At 33.0% G+C, this 22,561-nt stretch overlaps 1 protein-coding gene across 1 annotated transcript in view; it reads left to right on the top strand.

Moving 5' to 3' along the window:
- The window catches only part of CDH9 (cadherin 9), a 123,245-nt gene that overhangs the window by 90,891 nt on the left and 9,793 nt on the right, over window positions 1-22,561 (top strand). The window contains exons 5-9 of the mRNA XM_067730436.1: window positions 591-758; window positions 2,902-3,089; window positions 4,020-4,273; window positions 21,361-21,497; window positions 21,996-22,117. Of these exons, the coding sequence (XP_067586537.1) occupies window positions 591-758; window positions 2,902-3,089; window positions 4,020-4,273; window positions 21,361-21,497; window positions 21,996-22,117 (869 nt within the window). The remainder of the gene's footprint in view (window positions 1-590; window positions 759-2,901; window positions 3,090-4,019; window positions 4,274-21,360; window positions 21,498-21,995; window positions 22,118-22,561) is intronic.

Raw genomic sequence — 22,561 nt, 5'->3', positions numbered from 1 at the left:
GGCCTCTCACTGTCGTGGCCTCTCCCATTGCGGAGCACAGGCTCCGGATGCGCAGGCTCAGCGGCCATGGCTCACTGGCTCAGCTGCTCCGCGGCATGTGGGATCTTCCCGGACTGGGGCACGAACCCGTGTCCCCTGCATCGGCAGGCGGACTCTCAACCACTGCGCCACCAGGGAAGCCCTAGACTAGTATTTATTGAGTTTAAATTTATTACATTAAATACAAAATTTCACAGGGATTCAACACATTACATGTCTTAGGAAATACTCAAAACCAAAAACAATGTGACAATCATCAAAATTAAGCTTATTCATCTAAAGACTTCTGACTAAAGTTAGTTTTTCTAGTCAAAAGGATAATTAAATTGATCTAGCAAAAATTTTTTCCTGAACAACAGCTCATGGAAGAATTTTTTTCTGTTCCGTGAATTATGTTAAATTGGTTACGTATGGATTGAAAGACTTATCTAGGTACACTGACATCTTATCATCTGTTTGTTCTGATTAATGTCTGTAAAATGGATCTTGCATGGCTTAATTTTAAAACACAATGATTGAACTGCAAAATATTTGTCTATTTTTTCCAAAAGGCATAATAAAAACTGCATTACCAGACATGAGCAGAGAAAATAGAGAGCAGTACCAAGTGGTTATACAAGCCAAAGACATGGGTGGCCAGATGGGAGGCCTTTCTGGAACCACCACAGTGAACATCACTCTGACAGACGTCAACAACAATCCTCCTCGATTTCCCCAGAGTAAGAGAGGTTTCAGTGATACCATGTGGAAAGTTTCTCAAACACACTATGAATAGTTTAATACTTTTACTAGTAGTTTCACTACTAGTTTATGGATAAAGATGAATCCACAACCCCTCCTCCCACAGAATATCACAATTTCCCACAAATTTATTAACAGTGACTAGGATCATTTCATCATTGAGTAGGTAATGGAGAAAACAAGGAAATGAGGTTCTTTTTGGCAACTTTAATTATCTTCTTCTACCTTTTGAAGAGTTATAAAATTTTCCAGACTACCTTTCCCAACATTTCCTATGATCATCTAGTTCTTTTTCTCATCTATTTCCTGGTTATGAGTGTGGACTCTCAAGTTTGACCACCAGGCTGCAAATCCCATGTCTATCACTTGTCTTGCCTCAGTTCTCTTGTTTGTATGTAAGAATTATAATCCCTTATTTAATCAATTCTAAAACACAGGTTTGTTGATGTTTTAACATCTCTGAAATCAGATACTATATTAAAATCAATGCAAGTTAGTTTAATTAGCCACATTTTTCTTTCTTATTGGCCCATAATCTCATGAAATAACTTGGTTGTGATGGCATCTGAGATATGTTAGAGTTTTCTGGTATCTGTTACCTACCTACCTGTGATGATTAAATCAGTTAATAGCCTTTCAGTTGTCACGATTTCTATGTTAAACCATGGATTCTTTGCAAGCCATGAGGTCCTACAAAAACAGACTAATTCTCTGCTGAAAATATTTCTATGTTGCAGCAAATAAAATTATAAGAAGTCCTATCTTGAAATGTTCTGTTAAGGGCCCTGAAATTTCAATTTATAACATTGATTCCAATACAGTAAAGCATTTTTTTCAAGCTAATCAAATTTGAAATACTTGATGATACAGCTCTAGATGGTGGACATGTACAAATGACAAATATTAAAAAATAAACTTTGCAGAGAATATAAATAATAAGACTAATTAACATAAATCTAAACTTTGCATTCAGGTTCCTTAAACATAAACTGAAAAAGTATGATGTGATGAATTCTCAAATGACTTGCCACTCTATAATTTTATGATCTATTATAATCTCAGCAGAAGGTTTGGAACTCTAATAGTAATAGTAAAAATGTTCTTGAACTAAGAACTGGGCTAAGCATGTTAAAGACGTCATTTCATGGAATCTTCATAACAAACCTATGAGTTAATAGCTATCATCATCTCTATTTTATAGATGTGTAAATTAAGGGTTAGAGAATTTAACTAACTTGCCTAGTGATGAAAATTCAAATCCAGGGCAGTTGGATTTAGAAGTCCCTCTTCTTAACCACCAAGCAAATTGGAAAGAGAACAGACTTTGAAGTCAGGGAGACTTAGTTTTGCCTTCTGCTTTTCCCAGCTTTAAAGGATGATTTCCTTGAGCCTTATCTGAGGATAATACACCTGCCTTCATTCTATAAGGACTAATGTTAGAATTAAATAAACTAACATAGAGGGCCTTTGGCCTTATATAGATTTCAACATACATTAAAATGTTTAAAAACATTTCTAACTTTCATTAACATTTTTTGTGATATTTTCCTATTATCTCTTAAATAAATCCTCACAAACTAAAATGTTTTCATGAACAGGACAATGTAATGGCTGAAACTGCAGGAGACAGAAACATTCATATCCCACTTAAAGACATTAACAAGCAAAAAAAGAAAGAAAGAAAGAACTTGCTGTGTGTGGATTTCTTTTTTTCTATCCCTGAGTTAGAATATAAGAATAATGCATGTTCTAAATCATTTAGTATAAGTAAAGATGTGTAATGACAATGTTGAATGCTTCAGATAAGCAGTAAATAATTGTTGTCCTTGCCCTCTTAAGTCAAAAGTTCTGGATTCTAATATCAGGACTACCATCTATTATCTAAATAACCTTGAGACATTCACTTAATCTTTCTGGAACATATATTTCTCATTTACAAAATGAGAGTACTCTGCCTTTATAAATTGTTTTTCTAACTTAATAAATCTATAATTTTTGATGGCTTACAATTCAATATGATGAAAAACTCTAATTTGAAATTAATTTATTTAAGTAAAAAAGGCAGAGGAAATGAAAGATTTTTGTTATCTAAAGATGAAACAGCTTTGATTTAATTTTCAGGTACATATCAATTTTATTCTCCTGAGTCTGTACCTCTTGGAACTCATCTTGGAAGGATAAAAGCCAATGACCCTGATGTGGGGGAAAATGCTGAGATGGAATACAGCATTGCTGAAGGAGACGGAGCAGACGTGTTTGATGTCATCACTGACAAGGATACACAGGAAGGGATTATAACTGTCAAACAGGTTTCTTCTTGCTGTCTTCATTTCCTCATTGAGTGCTTTATAGTTTATTTTTGTTTTCAAGGAAGAAAAGCCTAGAATTTATTTTTCCCATCCTTTACATGCTTCTATCCTTCATATATAAGTGGGAATAGTTGCGATTTCACTTCAAATAAGTTAAGCATCTTTATCATTGACACTTAAAAACTGATATAAAACCTCAACAGCTTGTGCTTATAGTAGACAACAGTCAAACAAGTTTTAGATACTCTCAAAAGTCTTTGTTTTATATTTCTCCATGGTATTATTTCATTCACTGTTTAAAATATTTAAATTGTTAAGTGTGATGGTTTATTAAAATAGATGAAGCCTGAAGATGCTTGATTTTTAAAGCAGTGGAGGAGAACATTATAAAGTGTTACACAGAATAATCAAGCTAAATACTGATTACTTTATATCACCCTAATTTCCCTGCTTTCATTCACATCTTTTTTTCCACAGTGGTCAGATTAATAATTTTTTTTTCTTTTTAAAACAGTTTTAGAACTGTAGGACTTAAGGAAGCAACTTATGTGAATGGTTTGTTAAATCTCAATTTTATGTTTCTGCTGATTTAAAATTTTTATAACTTTAATAATAATAATATAGTAATAAATAGCCTATGTATTTACTAGATAATACTTCATTTACCTATGACTACCAAAATGTAAAATGCATTACTAAGTGTGAATCAATCTTAATGTGTATACTATTATATTGAATTACTCCTTATAAATGTGTAAGGCAAAAAAAATTTCCTAATTTATTTGTTATACCCATGAAGCAATAATTGGGAAAGTTATTTAACCAGAATTACTGGGACTATTAAGAGAGGTGGTTATTAAATTTTGAAATTGTCTTCCATTTTTATGTCTGCTATATTATACTAATTTTTCTTATTTTATTTAACTTCAGAATTTAGATTATGAAAACAAAATGCTGTACACTTTAAAAGTGGATGCAAGTAACACTCACCCTGATCCACGATTCCTGTACCTGGGACCTTTCAAAGACACAGCTGTGGTCAAAATATCTGTGGAAGATACGGATGAGCCTCCTGTGTTCAGTAAAATTTTTTACTTGATAGAAGTAGATGAAGATGTAAAGGAAGGCAGCATCATTGGACAGGTTACAGCATATGACCCAGATGCCATGAACAATTTAATAAAGTAAGTATTTTGAGAAAACTTAAGTTTGCAGAAAAATGATAACCTCACTATTTATAAGCTGTGTGAAAAAAAAATGTACCATGTATGATCAAGTACAGTAATACAACCAAACACTTCCATAGCACAGACTTTTAGCTGGGCAGTCTTCTAAGTGCTCTGGATATATTATTTCATTTGACTCTTATCACATATTACAAGGTAGCTCCTGTTATTATATCTTTTGTAAATGATAAGACTAAGGTACTGAACATTTAAATAACTTGCCAAATAATTAGTCACTGGCAAAGCTGGGTTTGAGGTTCAGGCTGTCTGGCTCCAGTGTCCATGATTCTAATCCCTTAGTTATTGATGTAATTCTTGTCTCATTGCCCTTCTTTGATAAATCATAGTTCAAATAATAAGATATCTAAACAAATACATTTGAAAAGAAGTTCTTCTAGAAAAGCTTAAGAGATACCTTGAAAACTGATGAAAAACGTCTTTTGAAAATAGTCCCTAGGCACATTTTACATCAAAATTCTTGAGAAGCAAAATATCAATTATATTCCGTTAATAAAACAGAGAATTGGTAAAATGAGTGATATTTGAGAACAGTAAAACTATTAAAAATTGGTATAGTATACTGCAGAATAGTGTAATACTTTCCCAAAATTTGAATATTGTATTAACCATTTAAAAGTTTTCAAATATGCCAGAAACTATGCTTAAGGAGAATATAAATATAGTTGTGACATAAATGGATGAATAGGATGGGTGGATGAAGATGGGTAGGTATGTTGATGAAGACAAAAGAGACAGACAAATAATATATTGTCTGTTAATGTGTAGCTAGTAAAATACCTAAAATTATGCTTTGTTTAAAATTTAATTTTTTATCCAACAAGGACCGACTGTATAGCATATGGAACTGTACTAAATATCTTGTAATAACCTGTAATGGAAGGGAATGTAAAAATATATATATATATATTTATATGTATATATAACTGAATCATTTTGCTGTATACCTAAAACTAACACAATATTGTAGTAAATAAACTATATTTCAATAAATTTTTTGATCAAATTTAATTTTTAATTAAGGAAAATAAATGGTTAAATATTTATTGGGAATGCCCAGATTTCCTGGAATTCATGTCATACCATCACATTGAAAATCAGTGAGCACAATACTGAGTTTATAAGTATTAAATTTAGTTTAAGATGTAATAACTATTCATGTTAATTTACAAAGCAACGTTTGTTGAACTAAATATGCCCTAATTTATATTTAATTTGTTGGTCAATTAATATATTTTTAAAATAAAGAAAGTTTGTGAAATTTTAATCTGTAGTTAGTACTCAGAGTTTAGCTTGAAATATTTGGTTAGTTTTAGGTTAATTAGAATAGAATTGACTTAACTTTCTCTTTTAAATAAATGTTCAGGTTTAAATTATATATTTTGTGTATTGTTATTAATTTAAAAACATGACATAATGATACCAATGCATAAAAGATTATTTTACTGACACTTTTGTATCAGCATACATGAAATGGATTAATTTAAAATTTTCATATTATATAAAACAAAACTCCTAAAATGAAATGAATAAGTAATCTAGTTTTCCAGTGGTCTACACATATGTTCCAGCACTTTTATATCCAAAATGTTTATTTATTTTTTACTGAAATTGAGTGTGGCTGATTGGTTTTGGCAACTCTTATATGTGCATTTTTTGTGTGTGTTCTTTGCAATATTGCAGTACAAATAAATCACCACTTATATTAAAAATGGATAAGGGAATGTCCATACCAATAGCTATAAATGCTCAGTAAGTATCTGTTCTTGATAGATTTTGCAATTTTCAAAAAATAGTAGTCAATGTCTTTTCTACTTCAATTGTGGCACCAGATTCATGACATGAGACAAATATTTTGCCTATCCTTTCCTCTATAAAATAATTGTTATCATTTATTGAGCCCTTGCTATGAGCTGGAGACTATCCAAAGAGCTTTACATTTATTAGATCATTTAAACCTCATCACAACATTATAAGGTGAGTATAACTGTTATCACCTACATTTTTTAAAAGTTTTATTTTATATTGGAGCAAAGTTGATTAACAATGTGTTAGTTTCAGTTGCACAGCAAAGTGATTCAGTTAGACATATTTATGCATCTATTATTTTTTCAAATTCTTTTCCCATTTTGGTTATTACAGAACACTCAGCCAAGTTTCCTGTGCTGTACAGTAGGTCCTTATTGATTATCTAATTTTAAATACAGTAGTCAGGCTCACAGACTTAGAGAACGAACTTATGGTTAAACAGGGGGGAAGGGGGAGGAGGAGGGATAGACTGGCAGTTTGGAATTGACAAGTACACCTACATTTTAAAAACCATAAATTGAGATGCAAAGAGTTTAAGGAACTTTACTAAGGACACTGAACAAATAATTAGCAGACTGAGGTTTAAACTACTGATGATCTGAATGCACAGCCAATATATCTTTAGCAGATATATTTTGCTTTCTTACTGACCAAAATATTAATTAGAGATAATTAATATTGTTTCACATTCATAAACTGCTTTGACCAACCTCAGTGGTACAAAGCAAAGCCTCAAGGACAAAATTATACAAAAAGCAAAATATGGCTTTTGTCCCTGAGAATTTGGTCTAGTTTTTCATCATTTTTTCCATTTTCCACAATAGGCAATTTCTTTTTTTTCCTTCCAGCTTTATTGAGATATAATTGACATATAGCACTGTAAAAGTTTAAGGTGTACAGCATAACGATTTGATGTGCATACATCATGAAATGATTAACGCAATAAGTTTAGTGAGCATCTATCATCTCATATAGATACAAAGTTAAAGAAACAGAATTTTTTTTTCCTTCTGAAGAGAACACTTAGGATTTACTCTTTAACAACACCTATATATAACATACAGCAGTGTTAATTATATTTCTCATGTTGTGTATTATATCAATATCACTAGTACTTACATATAACTGAAAATTTGTACCTTTTGGCTGCCTTCATCCAATTCTCCCTCCACCTAGCCCCACCTCTGGTAACCACAAATATGATCTTTATGAGTTTGTTTTTGAAGTATAATTTTCTTACAACACTATGTTTTTTCCTGTTGAGCAACATAGTAATTCAAAATGTCTATACATTTCAAAATGATCACCACGATAAGTCTAGCTACCATCTGCCACCTTACAAAGGTATTACATAGTTATTAACTATATTCCCCACACTATACATTTCATACCTATGGCTCATTTATTTGCTAAGTAGAAGTTTGTACCTCTTAATCTCCCTCACCTACTTCTTTCCTCCCCTATACCTTCCTCTCTGGAAATTATCTGTTCTCTGTATCTATAACTGTTTCTGTTTTGTTATGTTTGATCATTTGTTTTGCTTTTTACATTTCACATACAAGCAAAATCATACAGTATGTGTCTTTCTCTGTCTGACTTATTTTATTTACTCTAGATCCATCCATGCTGTCACAAATGGCATAATTTCATTCTTTTGATGGCTAAGTAATATTCCATTGTGCATATATGCATATATACCACATCTTCTTTATCCATTCATTTACCACTGGGAACTTAGGTTGCTTCCATATCTTGGATATTGTAAACAATGCTGCAATAAACGTAGGGGTGCATATATCTTTTCTAATGAGTGTTTTCTTTTTCTTTGGATAAATATCCAGGTGGAACTGCTGGATCATATGGTAGTTTGGTTTTAATAGTTTTGATGAATCTCCACACTGTTTCCCACATTGGCTGCACCAATTTATATTCCCACCAACAGTGCATGAGAGTTCCCTTTTGTACACATCCTGTTAACCTTTGTTGTTTGTTGTTTTTTGATAATAGCATTATGACAGTTGCGAGGGGATATCTCACTGTGGTTTTGATTTGCATTTCCCTGATGATGAGTGATGTTGAGCATCTTTTCATGTGCCTGTTCACCATCTACATGTCTTTGAAAACACGTCTATTCAGAACCTCTGCCCATCTTTTAAACAGGTTGTTTGGTTTTTGTATATTTTGGCTATTAACCACTTATTGGATCTATTTTGGCTATTAACCACTTACTGGATCTATCATTTGCAGATATCTTCTTCCATTCAGTAGGCAGCCATTTCATTTTGTTGATTGTTTCTTTCACTGGTCAAAAACTTTTTAGTTTGATTAAGTCCCATTTATTTATTTTTGCTTTTGTTTCCCTTGCTTGAGTAGATATATCCAAAAAATATTACTAAGACCAATGTCAAAGAGCTTATTGCCCATGTTTTCTTTTAGAACTTTTATGGTTGCAGTTCTTACATTTAAGTCTTTAATCCATTTTGAATTTATTTTTATGCATGGTGTGTAAAAGTAGTCCAGTTTGATTCTTCTAAATGTATCCATCCAGTTTTCCCACAACCACTCATTGAAGAGACTATCTTTTCTCCATTGTATATTTTTGCCTCCTTTGTGGTAGATTGCCCATGTAAGTGCAGGTTCACTTCTGGGCTCTCTATTCTGTTTCAATGATTTATGTGCCTGTTTTTGTACGAGTACCATACTGTTTTGATTGCTGTAGCTTTGTAGTATAGTTTGAAATCAGAGCTCATGATACCTCCAGCTTTGTTCTTCTTTCTCCAGATTGTTTTGGCTATTCAGGGTCTTTCATGTTTCATACAAATTTTAGAATATTTCTTCTAGCTCTGTGAGAAATCACTTTGGTATTTTGATAGAGATTGTATTGATTCTGTAGGTTGCCTTAGGGAATATGGATATTTTATATACATTATACACAGAACTGATTCTTATAATCCATGAACATGGTATATCTTTCCATCTGTTTGTGTATTCTTCAATTTCTTTCATCAGTGTTGCATAGTTTAGCAAGTACAGGTCCTTAACCTCTTTAGATTTATTCCTACGTATTTTATTCTTTTTGATGTGATTGTAAATGGTATTGTCTTCTTAATTTCTCTTTCTGATAGTTCATTTTTAGTGTCTAGAAATACAACAGATTTCTGTATATTATCAATAATTTTGTATCTTCCAACTTTACCAAATTATTGATGAGTTCTAGTATTTTTTTGGTGGCATCTTTAGGATTTTCTAAGTGTAGTATCATGTCATCTGCAAACAGTGACAGTTTTTATTCTTCCTTTCTAATCTGGATGACTTTTATTTCTTTTTCTTGTCTGACTGCTGTGGCTAGGACTTCCAAAACTATGTTGAATAAAAGTGGTGAAAGTGTGTATCCAGGTCTTGTTACTGATTTTAGAGAAACTCTTTCAGCTTTTCAACACTGAGTATGATTTTAGCTGTGGGCTTGTAATATATGGCCTACTTTATGTTGAGGTATAGTCCATCTACACCCACTTTGTGGAGAGTTTTTTTCTTATATAAATGAATGTTGAATTTTGTCAAAAGCTTTTTCTGCATCTATTGAAAGATCATATGATTTTTATTCTTCAATTTGTTAATGTGGTATATCACATTGATTTGCAAATACTGAACCATCCTTTCTTCCCTGGGATAAACCCCATTTGATCATGGGGTATGAACCTTTTAATGTATTGTTGAATTCATTTTGCTAACATTTTGTTATGGATTCTTGCATCTTTGTTCATCAGTGGTATAGGCTTGTAATTTTTTTGTGTTATCTTCATCTGCTTTTGGTATCAGGATGATGCTGACCTCTTATCCTTTTTAATTTTTTGGAATATAGTTTGAGAGATTGGTGTTAACTCTTCTATAAATGTTTGGTAGCATTCATCTGAGAAAATATCTGGTCCTGGATTTTTGTTTGTTGGGATTTTTTTTTTAATTACTGATTCAATTTTATTACTGGTAATAAAATAATAATTTTCTATTTCTTCCTGGTTCAATCTTGGGAGGTTGCACATTTCTAAGAATTTGTCCATTTCTTCTAGGTTGTCCATTTTCTTGGTGTATAATTGTTCATAATAATCTCTTATGATCCTTTGTATTTCTGTGATGTAGGTTGTAACTTCTCCTTTTTCATTTCTGATTTTGTTAATTTGGGCCCTCTCTCTTTCTTCTTAAAGTGTCTGGCTAAAAGTTTATCAATTTTGTTTATCTTTACCAAGAACCAGCTCCTAGTTTTATTGATCTTTCCTATTGTGGTTTTTTTTTTTTTTTTTTTGGTCTCTATTTCATTTATTTCTGCTCTTATCTTTATAACTGCTTTCCTTCTACTAACTTTGGATTTTATTTTTTCTTCTTTTCCTAGTTCCTTTAGATGTAAAGTTAGGTTGTTTCTTTGAGGTTTTTCTTGTTTCCTGAGATAGGCTTTTCTTGCTATAAACCTCTCTCTTAGACCTGTTTTTGCTGTATCCCAAAGGTTTTGGGTCATTATGTTTTTTTCACTTAGTCCATTTACATTTAAAGTAATTGCTGAGAGGTAAGTACCTACTGCCATTTTGTTAATTGTTTAGGGGTGGTTTTATAGTTCTTTTTTGTTCCTATCTTCTTCGTTTTCTCTTCTCCCTTTTGATTTGATGGCTGCCTTTAGTGTTTTGCTTGGATTCCTTTCCATTTGCATGTATGTATCTGCTATAGATGCTTGAGTGGTATCAGGATGATGCTGGCCTCTTGGTATGAGTTCGCAATTATTCATTCTTCTTTAAATTTTTGGAATAATTTGAGAAGGATAGGTAATAACTCTTCTATAAATGTTTGGTAGAATTCATCTGTGAAGACATCTGGTCCTGAACTTTTGTTTGTTGAGAGTTACCGTGAGGTTGTTACCATGAGGTTTATATATAGCCATCCATATATATGAGATTATTTTAAGTTTCAGATCTCTTAAACTCAAAATTTAACAACCCTGCATTTTTTACTCCCCAGCCCCACTCCACATTTACTGTTTTGACATCATATTTTACATCTTTTTGTTTTGTGTATCCCTTAGTTATTTATTATATATATATAGATGATTTTACCACTTTGGTCTTTTAACCTTCCTACTAGCTTCATACATCGTTGATTTACCACCTTTACTGTATACTTATCTTTACAAAAGAGATTTTTCCTTTTGTAATTTTCTATTTCTAGTTCTGCTTTTCTTTTCTACTCAGAGAAATCCTTTTTCTTTAAATTTGGTTTGGTGGTGCTGAACTCTTTAGATTTGGCTTGTCTGTAAAACTTTTGATATCTCCATCAAATCTGAATGAAACCTTGCCCGGGAGAGTATTATTGCTTGTAGGTTTTTCCCTTTTCATCACTTTAAATATACTGTGTCACTCCCTTCTGGCCTGTATAGTAACTGCTGAAAAGCTGCCTGATAGCCTTATGGGAATTCCCTTGTACATAATTTGTGGCTTTTTCCTTGCTGCTTTTAATAGTCTCTCTTTTCTTTAATTTTTGTAATTTAGTTATGATATATCTTGGTGTGGTCCTCTTTGGGTTGATCCTGTTTTGGACTCTGCTTCTTGGCCTGAATGCCTGTTCCCTTTCTCAGGTTAGGGAAGTTTTCTGCTATAATGTCTTCAAATATGTTCTCTGCCCCTTTCTCTCTCTTCTCCTTCTGGACCCCAAAATGTGAATCTTAGTATGCTTAATGTTGTACTAGAGGTCTCTTAAGTTGTCCTCCTTTATTTTTATTATGTTTTTTCTTTTTGTTGTTCAGCTTCAGTGATTTCCACTACTCTGTCTTCTTCCAGCTTGCTGATGTGTTCTACTGTATCATCTAATCTGTTGATTCATTCTGGTCTATTTTTTATTTCAGTTATTGTATTCCTCATGTATTTTGTTTCTTCTTTATATTTTCTTAACTCTTTGTTAAAATCTTCTAACTTGTCACTTTGTTCATCCAATCTTCTCCCAAGTTCTTTGAACATTTTTATGATCATTACCTTGAACTCTTTATTGTGTTGATTGCTTCTCTCCACTTCACTTACTCCTTCTTGTGGGGTATTATCTTGTTCCTTCATTTGGAACATATTGCTCTGTCACCTCATTTTGCCTAATCTGCTGTTTTTATTTCTATGTATTTGGTAGGTTGGTTACATTTCCTGACCCTGGAAGTGACCTTTTGTAGTAGATATCCCATGTGCTCCAGCAGTGCACTCCCCTCTAGTCACCAGAGCTATATCCTCTAGGGGTGCCCTCATGTGGCCTGCATGGTTCTTCTGTTGAGGCAGATTGAGTATTGCAGATGGTCTGGTAGGAGTGGCTGGCCCCAGGTCTAGTTGGTTACCAGGCTCTGCCTTGTGTGGAGGCTGCAGGCTGCTGGGTCTCAAGGGGCAGGGTGACATGGTAGCTGGCTCTGGGGCCCCAGATATCCCGGGGCTATTACTGGCCCACAGGTGGGCAGAGCTGGTGACTGGGGTGATTGTGGGGCCAGGGATCCTGAATTTCATGTCAGCCTGTTGTTGGACAGGGCGAGGTCCCAGGGGATCCCTGGACTGGTGTCTGCCCACAAGTGGGTGATGTTGGGTACTGTGGCTAGTCTGGGCACTAGTGGCAGAGCTGGGTCTTGGAGTCTCTGGTTTCAGGGACCAGGGGCCCCAGAGTTGGTGCCAGCCTTCTGTGGGGTAGGGATAGGGCCCAGGGGGTCCTGGGGCTTGTGCCTGCCCACTGGCTGATGAGGCTGGTCCCAGGGCAAGTACCAGCCCACTGGTGGGTGAAGCATGTTAGTACACCTATTAAAATATCCCCAAAATTGTCCCCCAAAGTTTCCTAATTCCCCTTTGTAATACTTCCCTCCCAAACATCCTGGAACCAAACCCTGTTCCCAGGCAAACAATGAACTACTTTATGGCAATATAGATTAAATTTGATTGGACTTTCTTGACTTTATACAAATGAAATCATACAGTATTTATTCTCTTCTGTCCAACTTCTTTCATTTAGCATAACTATCTTGAGATTTTCCGTATTGTTGTGTACATTAATAGTTTAATTTTCTAATTGCTGAATAGTATTCCAAAGTGTGGAAATACCACAACTTGCTTATCTGTTCATTGCTTATCTGTACTTATTCATTGATATTTTGAGTTGTTTCAAATACTTGGATATTACAATACATTTACACACATTTGTATATAAGTACACATACAAATATTTGTGTATCAGTATTTGTATAGTTACATGCATTCACTTTTCTAGAGTAAATATCTAGGAGGGTTATGATTGGAACATGTGGTGGTTATATGTCTAACTTTTAAAATGGTTATACAATTTTAAATTCCTATCAGCACGTGTGATGGTTCCAATTTCTCTACATCCTCACCAACCCTTGGTACTGTCAACTATTTTAATTTTAGTCATTCTAATAGATGTATAATAATATCTCCATTACCTTTATGGCTAATGATGTTGAGAATTTTTTTCATATGTTTATATGTCACCAATATATGTTTTTTGATGAAGTGTCTATTCAAAATTTGCCTAAATTTTACTGGGTTATGTCTTTGTTATTGATTTGAAGACACACACACACACACACACACACAAACACACACAAACACACACACAAACACACACAAACACACACACACTGGATACAAGTCCTTTATCAGATATATGATTTGCAAATATATTCTCCCCAAGTCAGTGGATTGTATATCCATTTCCTTAAAGTGACTTTCAAAAAGCAAAAATTCTCAATTTGAGTAAAATCCAGTTTATTAACTTTTAAATTTATGGATGAAGTTTTTAGTGTCTTATATAGGAAGCATCTGCCTAATCTCAAAATTCTCATTCTGTTTTTTTTCATGTAGGAGATTTATTGCTTTTAGTCATATTTATATCTATGATTCATTTTAAGTTAATTTTTATATGGTGTGAGTTATGGATCAAAGTTTTTTTTTCTTTTTTGTATATGGTTAGTTTCCTATATGTTTCCTGCACCATTGGTTGAAAAGACTATACTTTTCACTGAATAAACTTTGTACATTTGTCAAAACTCAATTGTTTATATAAGTATGAAACTAACTCTGGACTGTCTCTTCTATTCCAATTATATATTTATCTATGTTTACAAAAATGGCATACTGTTGTATAGCTTTATAAAAAAAGTCTGTAAATTAGGTAGTATTCATCATTTAACTTTTTTTTTTTTCTACCTGAAGTTGCTTGGTAATTCTAGGCCCTTTACATTTTCATATATCAAGTGCTATAAAAGAGTCTCCTGAAATTTTCATTGGGATTGTGTTGAGTCCATTGATCAATGTAGGCAGAATTGATAATAACTTAATGATATTGAATATATTAATCCATATACAATGTGCATTTCTCCACTCACGGAGGGTTTTTTCAGCCATGTTTTGTGGTTTTATGTCTATATATCAAGAACATATTTTATATTTTTTGTTGCTTTATTGCACTGGCAAGAATGTCCAGGACAATGCTAAATAGAAGTGATAAGAAGAGAAGTCCTTTCCTTCCTCCTTGCCTTATGAAGAAATTAGTTTTTCATTATTAAGTATGATGCTATTAGTCAATTTCTGCTTTTGTATTTAAAATATGTTCCTTATAGAATCATATAGCTGTGTTTTGCTTTATTGCACAATGTAACATTCTGTTCCTTTTAATTGTGATGTTTAGACCATGTATATTTAATGTGACTATTGATACTATTAGGTCTAATTTATCATCTTGCTATTTGTTTTCTTATTGCTCAGTCTTTGTTTCATCTTTCTTATTTTCTGCTTTCTTTGGATTAATACTGTATTTTATTTTGCATTCCTTTTTATTTCCTTTTTTTATGTTATCACTCTTTCATTTCTTTGTTTTTTTTTTTTTTTTTGCTGGGTATAGAATTTTAGATTGAGGGTAGTTTTTTTTTTTTTTACCTAGCTCTATAGTAAAGATTTTTCACTGCCTTTATGTTTATTTTTTCTCTTTGTAACTTAGTGGTTCCTTAGGATGCATTTAAATTTTGTCACTGGTTTTAAGCAATTTGATTACGATGTGATTTTCTATAACATGCTTCATATATTTTGTACTTGAAGTTTATTAAGCTTCTTGGATCTGTGAGTTTATGAGTTTTCTCAAACTTGGAAAACTTTTCAACCACTCTTTCTTCAATAATTTTACCCTACCCTCCTCTCTTTTAGATCATTTAATTATGTTAGGTGTCTTGAAAGTGCAACACAGCTCACTGGTGCTCTAATTTTTAATCCCCCCACCTTAATTATTTAAAATATTTCCCATTCACCTTCAAGTTTACTATTTTTTTTTTCCTGCAATATCTAACCTGCTTTAATTCCATCAGAGTATAATTTTCAACTCACAGACTGTAGTTTCTCCTCTAGAAGTTCTATAGAAGATATATATCTATATCTATCTATTTATCTACCTATATTATTTCCTTAACCTTTCCTCTAGTTAAATATAGAGAATGCATTTTAAATAACTTTTTAAATACCACTGTCAGCTAATTCTGTCAACCGTGTCATTTCTGGGTTAGTTTCAATTGACAGATTTTTCTTTGCAGTCACATTTCCCATTTTTGCTTACCTGTGATTTTTGATTGCCTGACAAGTATTGTGTTTATGCTGTGTTAACTGTGTGATAGCTTTTCATTTCTATAAATACTATTGATCTGTGTTCAGATGTGTAGCTAAGTTACTTGAAACAGCTTAAACCTTTTGGCCCTTGCTTTAGCAGCCCTTTGTCTAGATCTAATTTTGCCCCATAAATCAAGTAAGACAGTTCTGAAATTCTACCAAAGCCCCATGAGTTATGAGTTTTCTACTTTGGCTGATGGGAATTATTTCCAGACACATGCCAGTTCAATTGTGCTCCCTCTGGCCCTTATAATTGGTTACATCTATGGCTTCATTTTATCTGCTCTCATGCATGCTCTGATTAGCACTCAGCTGAAGAGTTGAGCAGGATCCTCTTAATATTCCTGTGGCTCTCTCTCTGTGAAGCTCTATCCTATGAAGTCCTCTGCCCAGCAAATTCTACCCACCTTGGTCTCCCTGGACTCTCAGCATTATCTCCTGAATTCAAGGGATTGACAGGCTCCATCTGGGCTCCCACTTCCTGCATTATTGTTTAGAAACCCTCCCAGGCAGCAGCCAGTTTTGAGGATCACCTTATTTCTTCCTCTTTTCTCAGGAATTACCCTCTCTGTCTCCTGGTATCCAATGCTTCAAAAATAATTGTTTCATATATATTTTTTATTTGGATTTTAGTGGGTTTTAGCAGGGTGTGTGTGTGTGTGTGTGTGTGTGTGTGGTAAATCCAGCCCCTGTCATTTTATATTTGAAGAGGACATTCAAAATATCATTTTGAACATGTTTTTGATAATATAATTGTAGCCATTCATTTTAGAAAAAATGGATTGCATAGGTAATTTTGTAGCAAATAAGACATCTATAATTCTCCCCTCAGTAGATACTCCAGTGCTATTTATTCTACTTCCATCAAGTACTTCATCTTTTAAACAGTTTATCAATCTCCTATTTTTTTAATTAAGTAGAGCTTATATAATATATATGGGTTTATGTATTTTACTAATTGTGAATATTTGCTAATGTCATTACAGTTCTTGATAAACTTCTATTGTATAGATAACATACTATCATGTAGGTAATGCATGACTGATGAAAATTTAGATTGTCTGGAAATATATATCTGACAATTTCCTCACGATACAATTTTAGGAGAAAAATTTCTTGAGCAGAGACTGATAGTAAAACTTGCAACCTTGTTTTATGGTATATAAAAGTGGCTAATACCTTTTTTTTTGGCTGTATGCGGGCCTCTCACTGCTGTGGCCTCTCCCATTGCGGAGCACAGGCTCCGGACGCGCAGGCCCAGCGGCCATGGCCCATGGGCCCAGCCGCTCCGCGGCACGTGGGATCCTCCCAGACCGGGGCACGAACCTGTGTCCCCTGCATCAGCAGGCGGACTCTCAACCACTGCGCCACCAGGGAAGCCCAACTAATACCTTTTTAAGTCCATAGCTCTTCCAAAAATATTTACTTTTTATAGGGTACTCAAGTCTTGAAAAAACAATGAGCAGTAGTTTTACCTGTAAAATCTCAAGAATTATGACAAAGGGAAGAAAAATATTTGGAGAACAAATGAATCTGAAATTATGTTCCTAAAATTATACTGTCAAGTCTGACAAAATATAAGGCCATGCCTGAAAATATAACATTAGACTGACTCCTGTTAGCATAAAAATGTATGCAAAAAAAAAAAGCTTTAGATATTCAATTATAGTGTGAAAAAACAGCAATAATTCAACAAGGAGACAACATTATAATATTTAACTCTTTCATTTGCTCTGATAGCATTTAGAAGGATGACTGATCCCCAGAGCAGAAATAGGCTATGATAAACATCATGGAACATTTTCCAGGGACAGTTTGGGAAGTAATTCTCACCCACCAGTAAATCTGTTCAACAAACATATTTTCTGAAATACATCTGCCACTTGCAACATAAGATTATGGTTACAATTAGCAGCTGTTGTCAGCTCCACTTCACCTCATTAGTAATCATGGATTTCCTACGTTATAGGGTTGATTATAGCTTTACAGGTTCTGAAAGAACATGTTGTCTCATTTCACACCAATTTTATGCTCAACATATTTAAAGGTTCAACGAATTTTAGAAGAAATCAGTTCTACCACAGTCAAATAGAGAAGTAAATACAAAACAAACTTGCTGGTGAGAAATTTAGTTATGTCACCATAAAATGTACATGATTCCACCATAAACTGGAATAAGTGCCTTCATATATACCAGTACTTCTTTAATATTTGCTTGATTTTATTAGAGTAAAATAATAGTAATTTTAAAATCATGTCAATGATATTTGGAAAAAAATAAAGGTTTGAACTATTTGTTGAAGCAGTATAGCCATTCTCAAGGAAGGTTTCATAGTTTGTAGCTAGAAAACACATTTCTGGAAAGCAGTACCTGGAAAGGAATGAGCAAACTCATAGCCTAATTATATTGACTTAGTGGAAGATGTACCTGGAATTCAGGAAAGGAAAAGGAATACTATCTTTGATGTATTCCTACATATTACTGATTTGTTCTGGTGTAATTTAATTTACATGTTTTTTTGTAGTAGGTGAAAATATAGGGATCTGCTATGTGTTTAATTCTTAATTGTAGAGCTTAAAAAACAAACAAACTAGAACCAGAGTTCAGCTTCCACAGTGTCAGCTCACTTGTGATCTTTTTACCTTGTTATTTTTGCTGCCTATGTGACTGGCTCCTGTTTCTGCAAAACATATTCATTCAAAAAATTATGCCAATGATCTTTTTTAAAACTTATTGCTATAAATTCAATATAATGAGATCAATAAAGTATTGTTTTAATAAGCCATCTGCTGGGATATAGAGACAGTTTTGTCTCGCGTTATGTGTTTAACAGGCTCTTTTTGGTCATTTGTTGTAATCCAGTGTACTTATTATTAATAGGTAAACCAGAACATCCTATTCTGTGTTGAAAATCGAGCACTGGCTGATAAATAAATGAAAATTATCTCTGGGCTTTGAAAAACTGCAAGACATCATTTGCAGTGGGGCAAATTTATAAATACAGATCTGGAAGTTTGCAGTGTTAATGTTAAAGTGAACTATTTAAAAATCATCAAAGTGACTCTCCTTCATGAATTATTAACTTGAAAACAGTGCTTTTCAAGGCTGAACCTAAGAGTAGGGCAGCCAGAAACACAGACCTATTTTGATCCCACATAAGCTCAAAGTGAGCCAAAGCTAGATTTGTATAATGTTAGAATTGTTAACTATTCCTCAATCATAGAAATCTCCATGCTAATCTCTAGGGCATGTAGCAATGGGTAAAAAGCGATTTTTAATTTACTTCTGATCTTTGATGCAAGTGATAGGAAGGAATCCAAGATCTATTCAGCGATAAGCAGATAATGGTTAACGACTGACCTTTCCAATAATGGAGATAAATATATACAGGTGAATATTATGAATTGAGATTCATTCAACACATAGATGTGGTTATGTGGTTATGCTCTTTTATTTGCTTTCTTTGTGTTCCTTTTAGGATTGTTTGTATTCATAAGCAGAATTTGGTGTAAGTACTTCAGGAAAAAAACCCCATTTTTTAAATGTTCCAATGTTTAATGTTTAAATGTTCCAATGTTTCTCAGGCCACATTAGGAACTAAATTGTAGGAGGATTGAAACGTAGACATAGGAAACACTCTATTATCTTTTGTCTTAGCACTATTTAAGCAATAAAAATTAAAAAGAAAATTTCATATGACTTTTATTCTTGATCTTAGTACATCAATGAGTATTTTAAAAAATAAGAACTTTCTCAGATCCTTGTCTGACAATGAATGCTTAAAACTCAACATAACTTTTGCTTCTAGGAAATATATACACTACTATGCATTTTTATATAATTATTTTTATATTTAGGTTTAAAATTTTTCTCTATTTACTTAGGATTTCCCACCCCAGAAGGATAGTTAATCTTGGGCAGCGACCATATGTCACATGAGTTTTTTTTTTCCTAAATCCCCAAATTCTTTTTATAGCAACCATGTAGAAAAATTACAATCATAATTATTGCAAAAATAAGGGAATACTACCATTTCCACGTAGCTCTATTGTACACTGCACAACACTTCCAAAGGATAACAAGGTGAATGTCCTGGTTTCTTATTTTGGGAGTGAGGTACAGGAAGAAATCTGAGACCAACTATGCTAAGCTTTTAGCTATTTTATCTTTGAGATGAAATCTAATATATATATACATGTAATATGTATATTTTCCACATGCCCAAATATTCACTTTGAAGCAGTATTTTTGAGTTTGAAACAATAATTTTACAAAATTTAGCAGAAAGTAAATTAGGTAAGCACCATCATATACTATATTAAGTTGTTAAAATTTTTGAAATCTGAGTTTACTAACGGATCCCTTAAGTTAAGCACAGTCCTTATAATAATGGACTAAGTCACATGTTCTTTATTAAAATAACCCAAAGAAATCATCGAATTTAGATAAATGTACTTTTATCCAATATTTTAAAAACTGCCAATGTTTCACAATGTTTAGAAACCTAAATGTCTATTTTTTGTCAAAGTCAGTGCCTGATAGTGGATATATTATGGATTTATAATGGGAGTTGTTAATTCCCTAATTCACCAGATTAAAAGGGAGTTCATTTGCTAAGTGTCTTTAATAGAAACCTAGAAAAATGAGGATGCCACCAGATGCTGATTAGTGTGTTAGTTCTCTTGTCATTGTTGCTCCTTTGGCTGTCCTTATTCTAACCAGTTTATCCCATGGTCTTAACCTTGCTATACAAAGCCTTATCTATGGACTTTACAACATGGGATTCACCTAAGAGTTTTCAGGAATGCAGAATAACAGTTCCCACACTAGACTTACTGAATCAGAATCTGTTTTTACCAAGATCCCCATGTGACTCATATGAACATTAATGTTTGAGACACAATTAGATTCCTACATGGCTCAATTAAACACTCAGCAGCAGAAATCTCAAACATGCAAAAATGGTAGCTAGTACATCTGTGGTTCTTTGTCATTTCAGTTTTTATTTGGAAAAGGCTAAAGGGAGAGATTGGAGGAAGACCTTTGATTCAGCTGAAATGATCTTTGAATAGAGAACCATTCAAGAGCCATGTATTTTACAACAGCCTCTGCATATTCACTTATTAAGGACTCTGTGGACATATGTTTTTATGTGTTATTTTCAATATAATTTCAATTTATCCAATGCAATTGACTCTATCAACTTTAATATGACTTTAATATGTCTCAAGCACTGCAATAGGTCTATGATAGGATAAATTAATCAAGTGACAATTAAAAACTCACTTAAAAGCTGCCACAAGGATTCATGAGTATAACTAAGGACTCTGAAGTACACATATCATAGAACAGTAATAATGAAAACAGCCAACTACATCAAATTATCTAAATGACAATTACATTAAATAAAAATCCAAGAAAATTATCGGTATTTTACTTGTCATATTTATCAGACCATCATGTGAACTGCCTATAATTTTAAGAAATGGTAGATGAATTAATAATTTTAAAACAATGCCTGGAATTATGAGTCTCTTTTCTGCTAGATACTCTGTTGATCGGCATTCGGATATGGACCGGATTTTCAGTATTCACTCAGAAAATGGTTCTATTTTCACTCTGAAGCCTCTTGACCGGGAGTCAACCCCTTGGCATAACATCACCATTACAGCCACAGAGATAAGTAAGTTGGAAATACATCCACCTGAACACATTATTTTTCACCAAAATAGTAAAATAATAGCATTAAGTAGACTCTTTTACTTGAGTGGAATGAATTTCCACTCTTGCTGAATTAATTCTCTCAGCAAGAGCTGAGAGAAATGATTTAGAATGTGTTGGATTTTTAAATTATTTTAATGATTATCAAATATTCATTTTATTTTAAACTTGATTTTCTTTTACAACTCACTGTAGGATAAAAATATAAGCTAACCTTATAAAAATAATTAATCAGTCTAAGAAAATTATCTCTTACAAATAATATTCACTCTCAATTATATTCTCCTCTTTCTGTCATGCTCTTCATCTGAACCGTGTAAGAAAGCTGAGATATCCATCAGCAATCCAATCAAGAAGTGAACACCCCAGAAATGATCTGTTGCTAAGTTACAAACGGGGCAAGCAATATCACTACTACTCTGTAAATGAGACTGAAATCTTACACATGTTCTCATTGCAGATAACTCAAAACAAAGTAGCCGCATTCCTGTTTTCATCAGAATTCTGGATATAAATGACCATGCTCCAGAGCTTGCCATGTACTATGAAACATTTGTCTGTGAAAATGCAAAACCTGGGCAGGTAAGTTATTATAAACTTAAAAAAAAATTTTCTCTTCACAAAGGCAGATGACACTACATTAATTTACTTGCACATTTTTTTTCATGCAAACTATTGTCAGTCTTCCTCGTCACTTGTTTATCTCTCCTTACCAAAAAAATCACAATAATCTTAAAAAGATGATTTTTTAAATATTTTATAATCTATGATATAATAGGAAAAATTATAATATATGCTTTAATTTATAGACTAGGTACATAATGAATATCACATATATAAAAATTTCCTACCTGGATTCATAATCATACTGATACTGAGCTATAATCATAAATAGAATGAACATACATTATTAAATAAAACATGAAGTATGAAAATAAAATTGTGTTAATATAAAGGAAATCATAATAATTGTCTTGTTGATTACATTTTGCTACTTTGAGTTGCTCAATCAGGACATTTTGGTTT

The sequence above is a fragment of the Pseudorca crassidens genome, chromosome 3, assembly GCF_039906515.1.
Source record: "Pseudorca crassidens isolate mPseCra1 chromosome 3, mPseCra1.hap1, whole genome shotgun sequence".
In the NCBI taxonomy this organism is placed as follows: domain Eukaryota; kingdom Metazoa; phylum Chordata; class Mammalia; order Artiodactyla; family Delphinidae; genus Pseudorca; species Pseudorca crassidens.
Note: the sequence above shows the minus strand (reverse complement) of the source record. Positions and strands in the feature narration are given on the sequence as shown.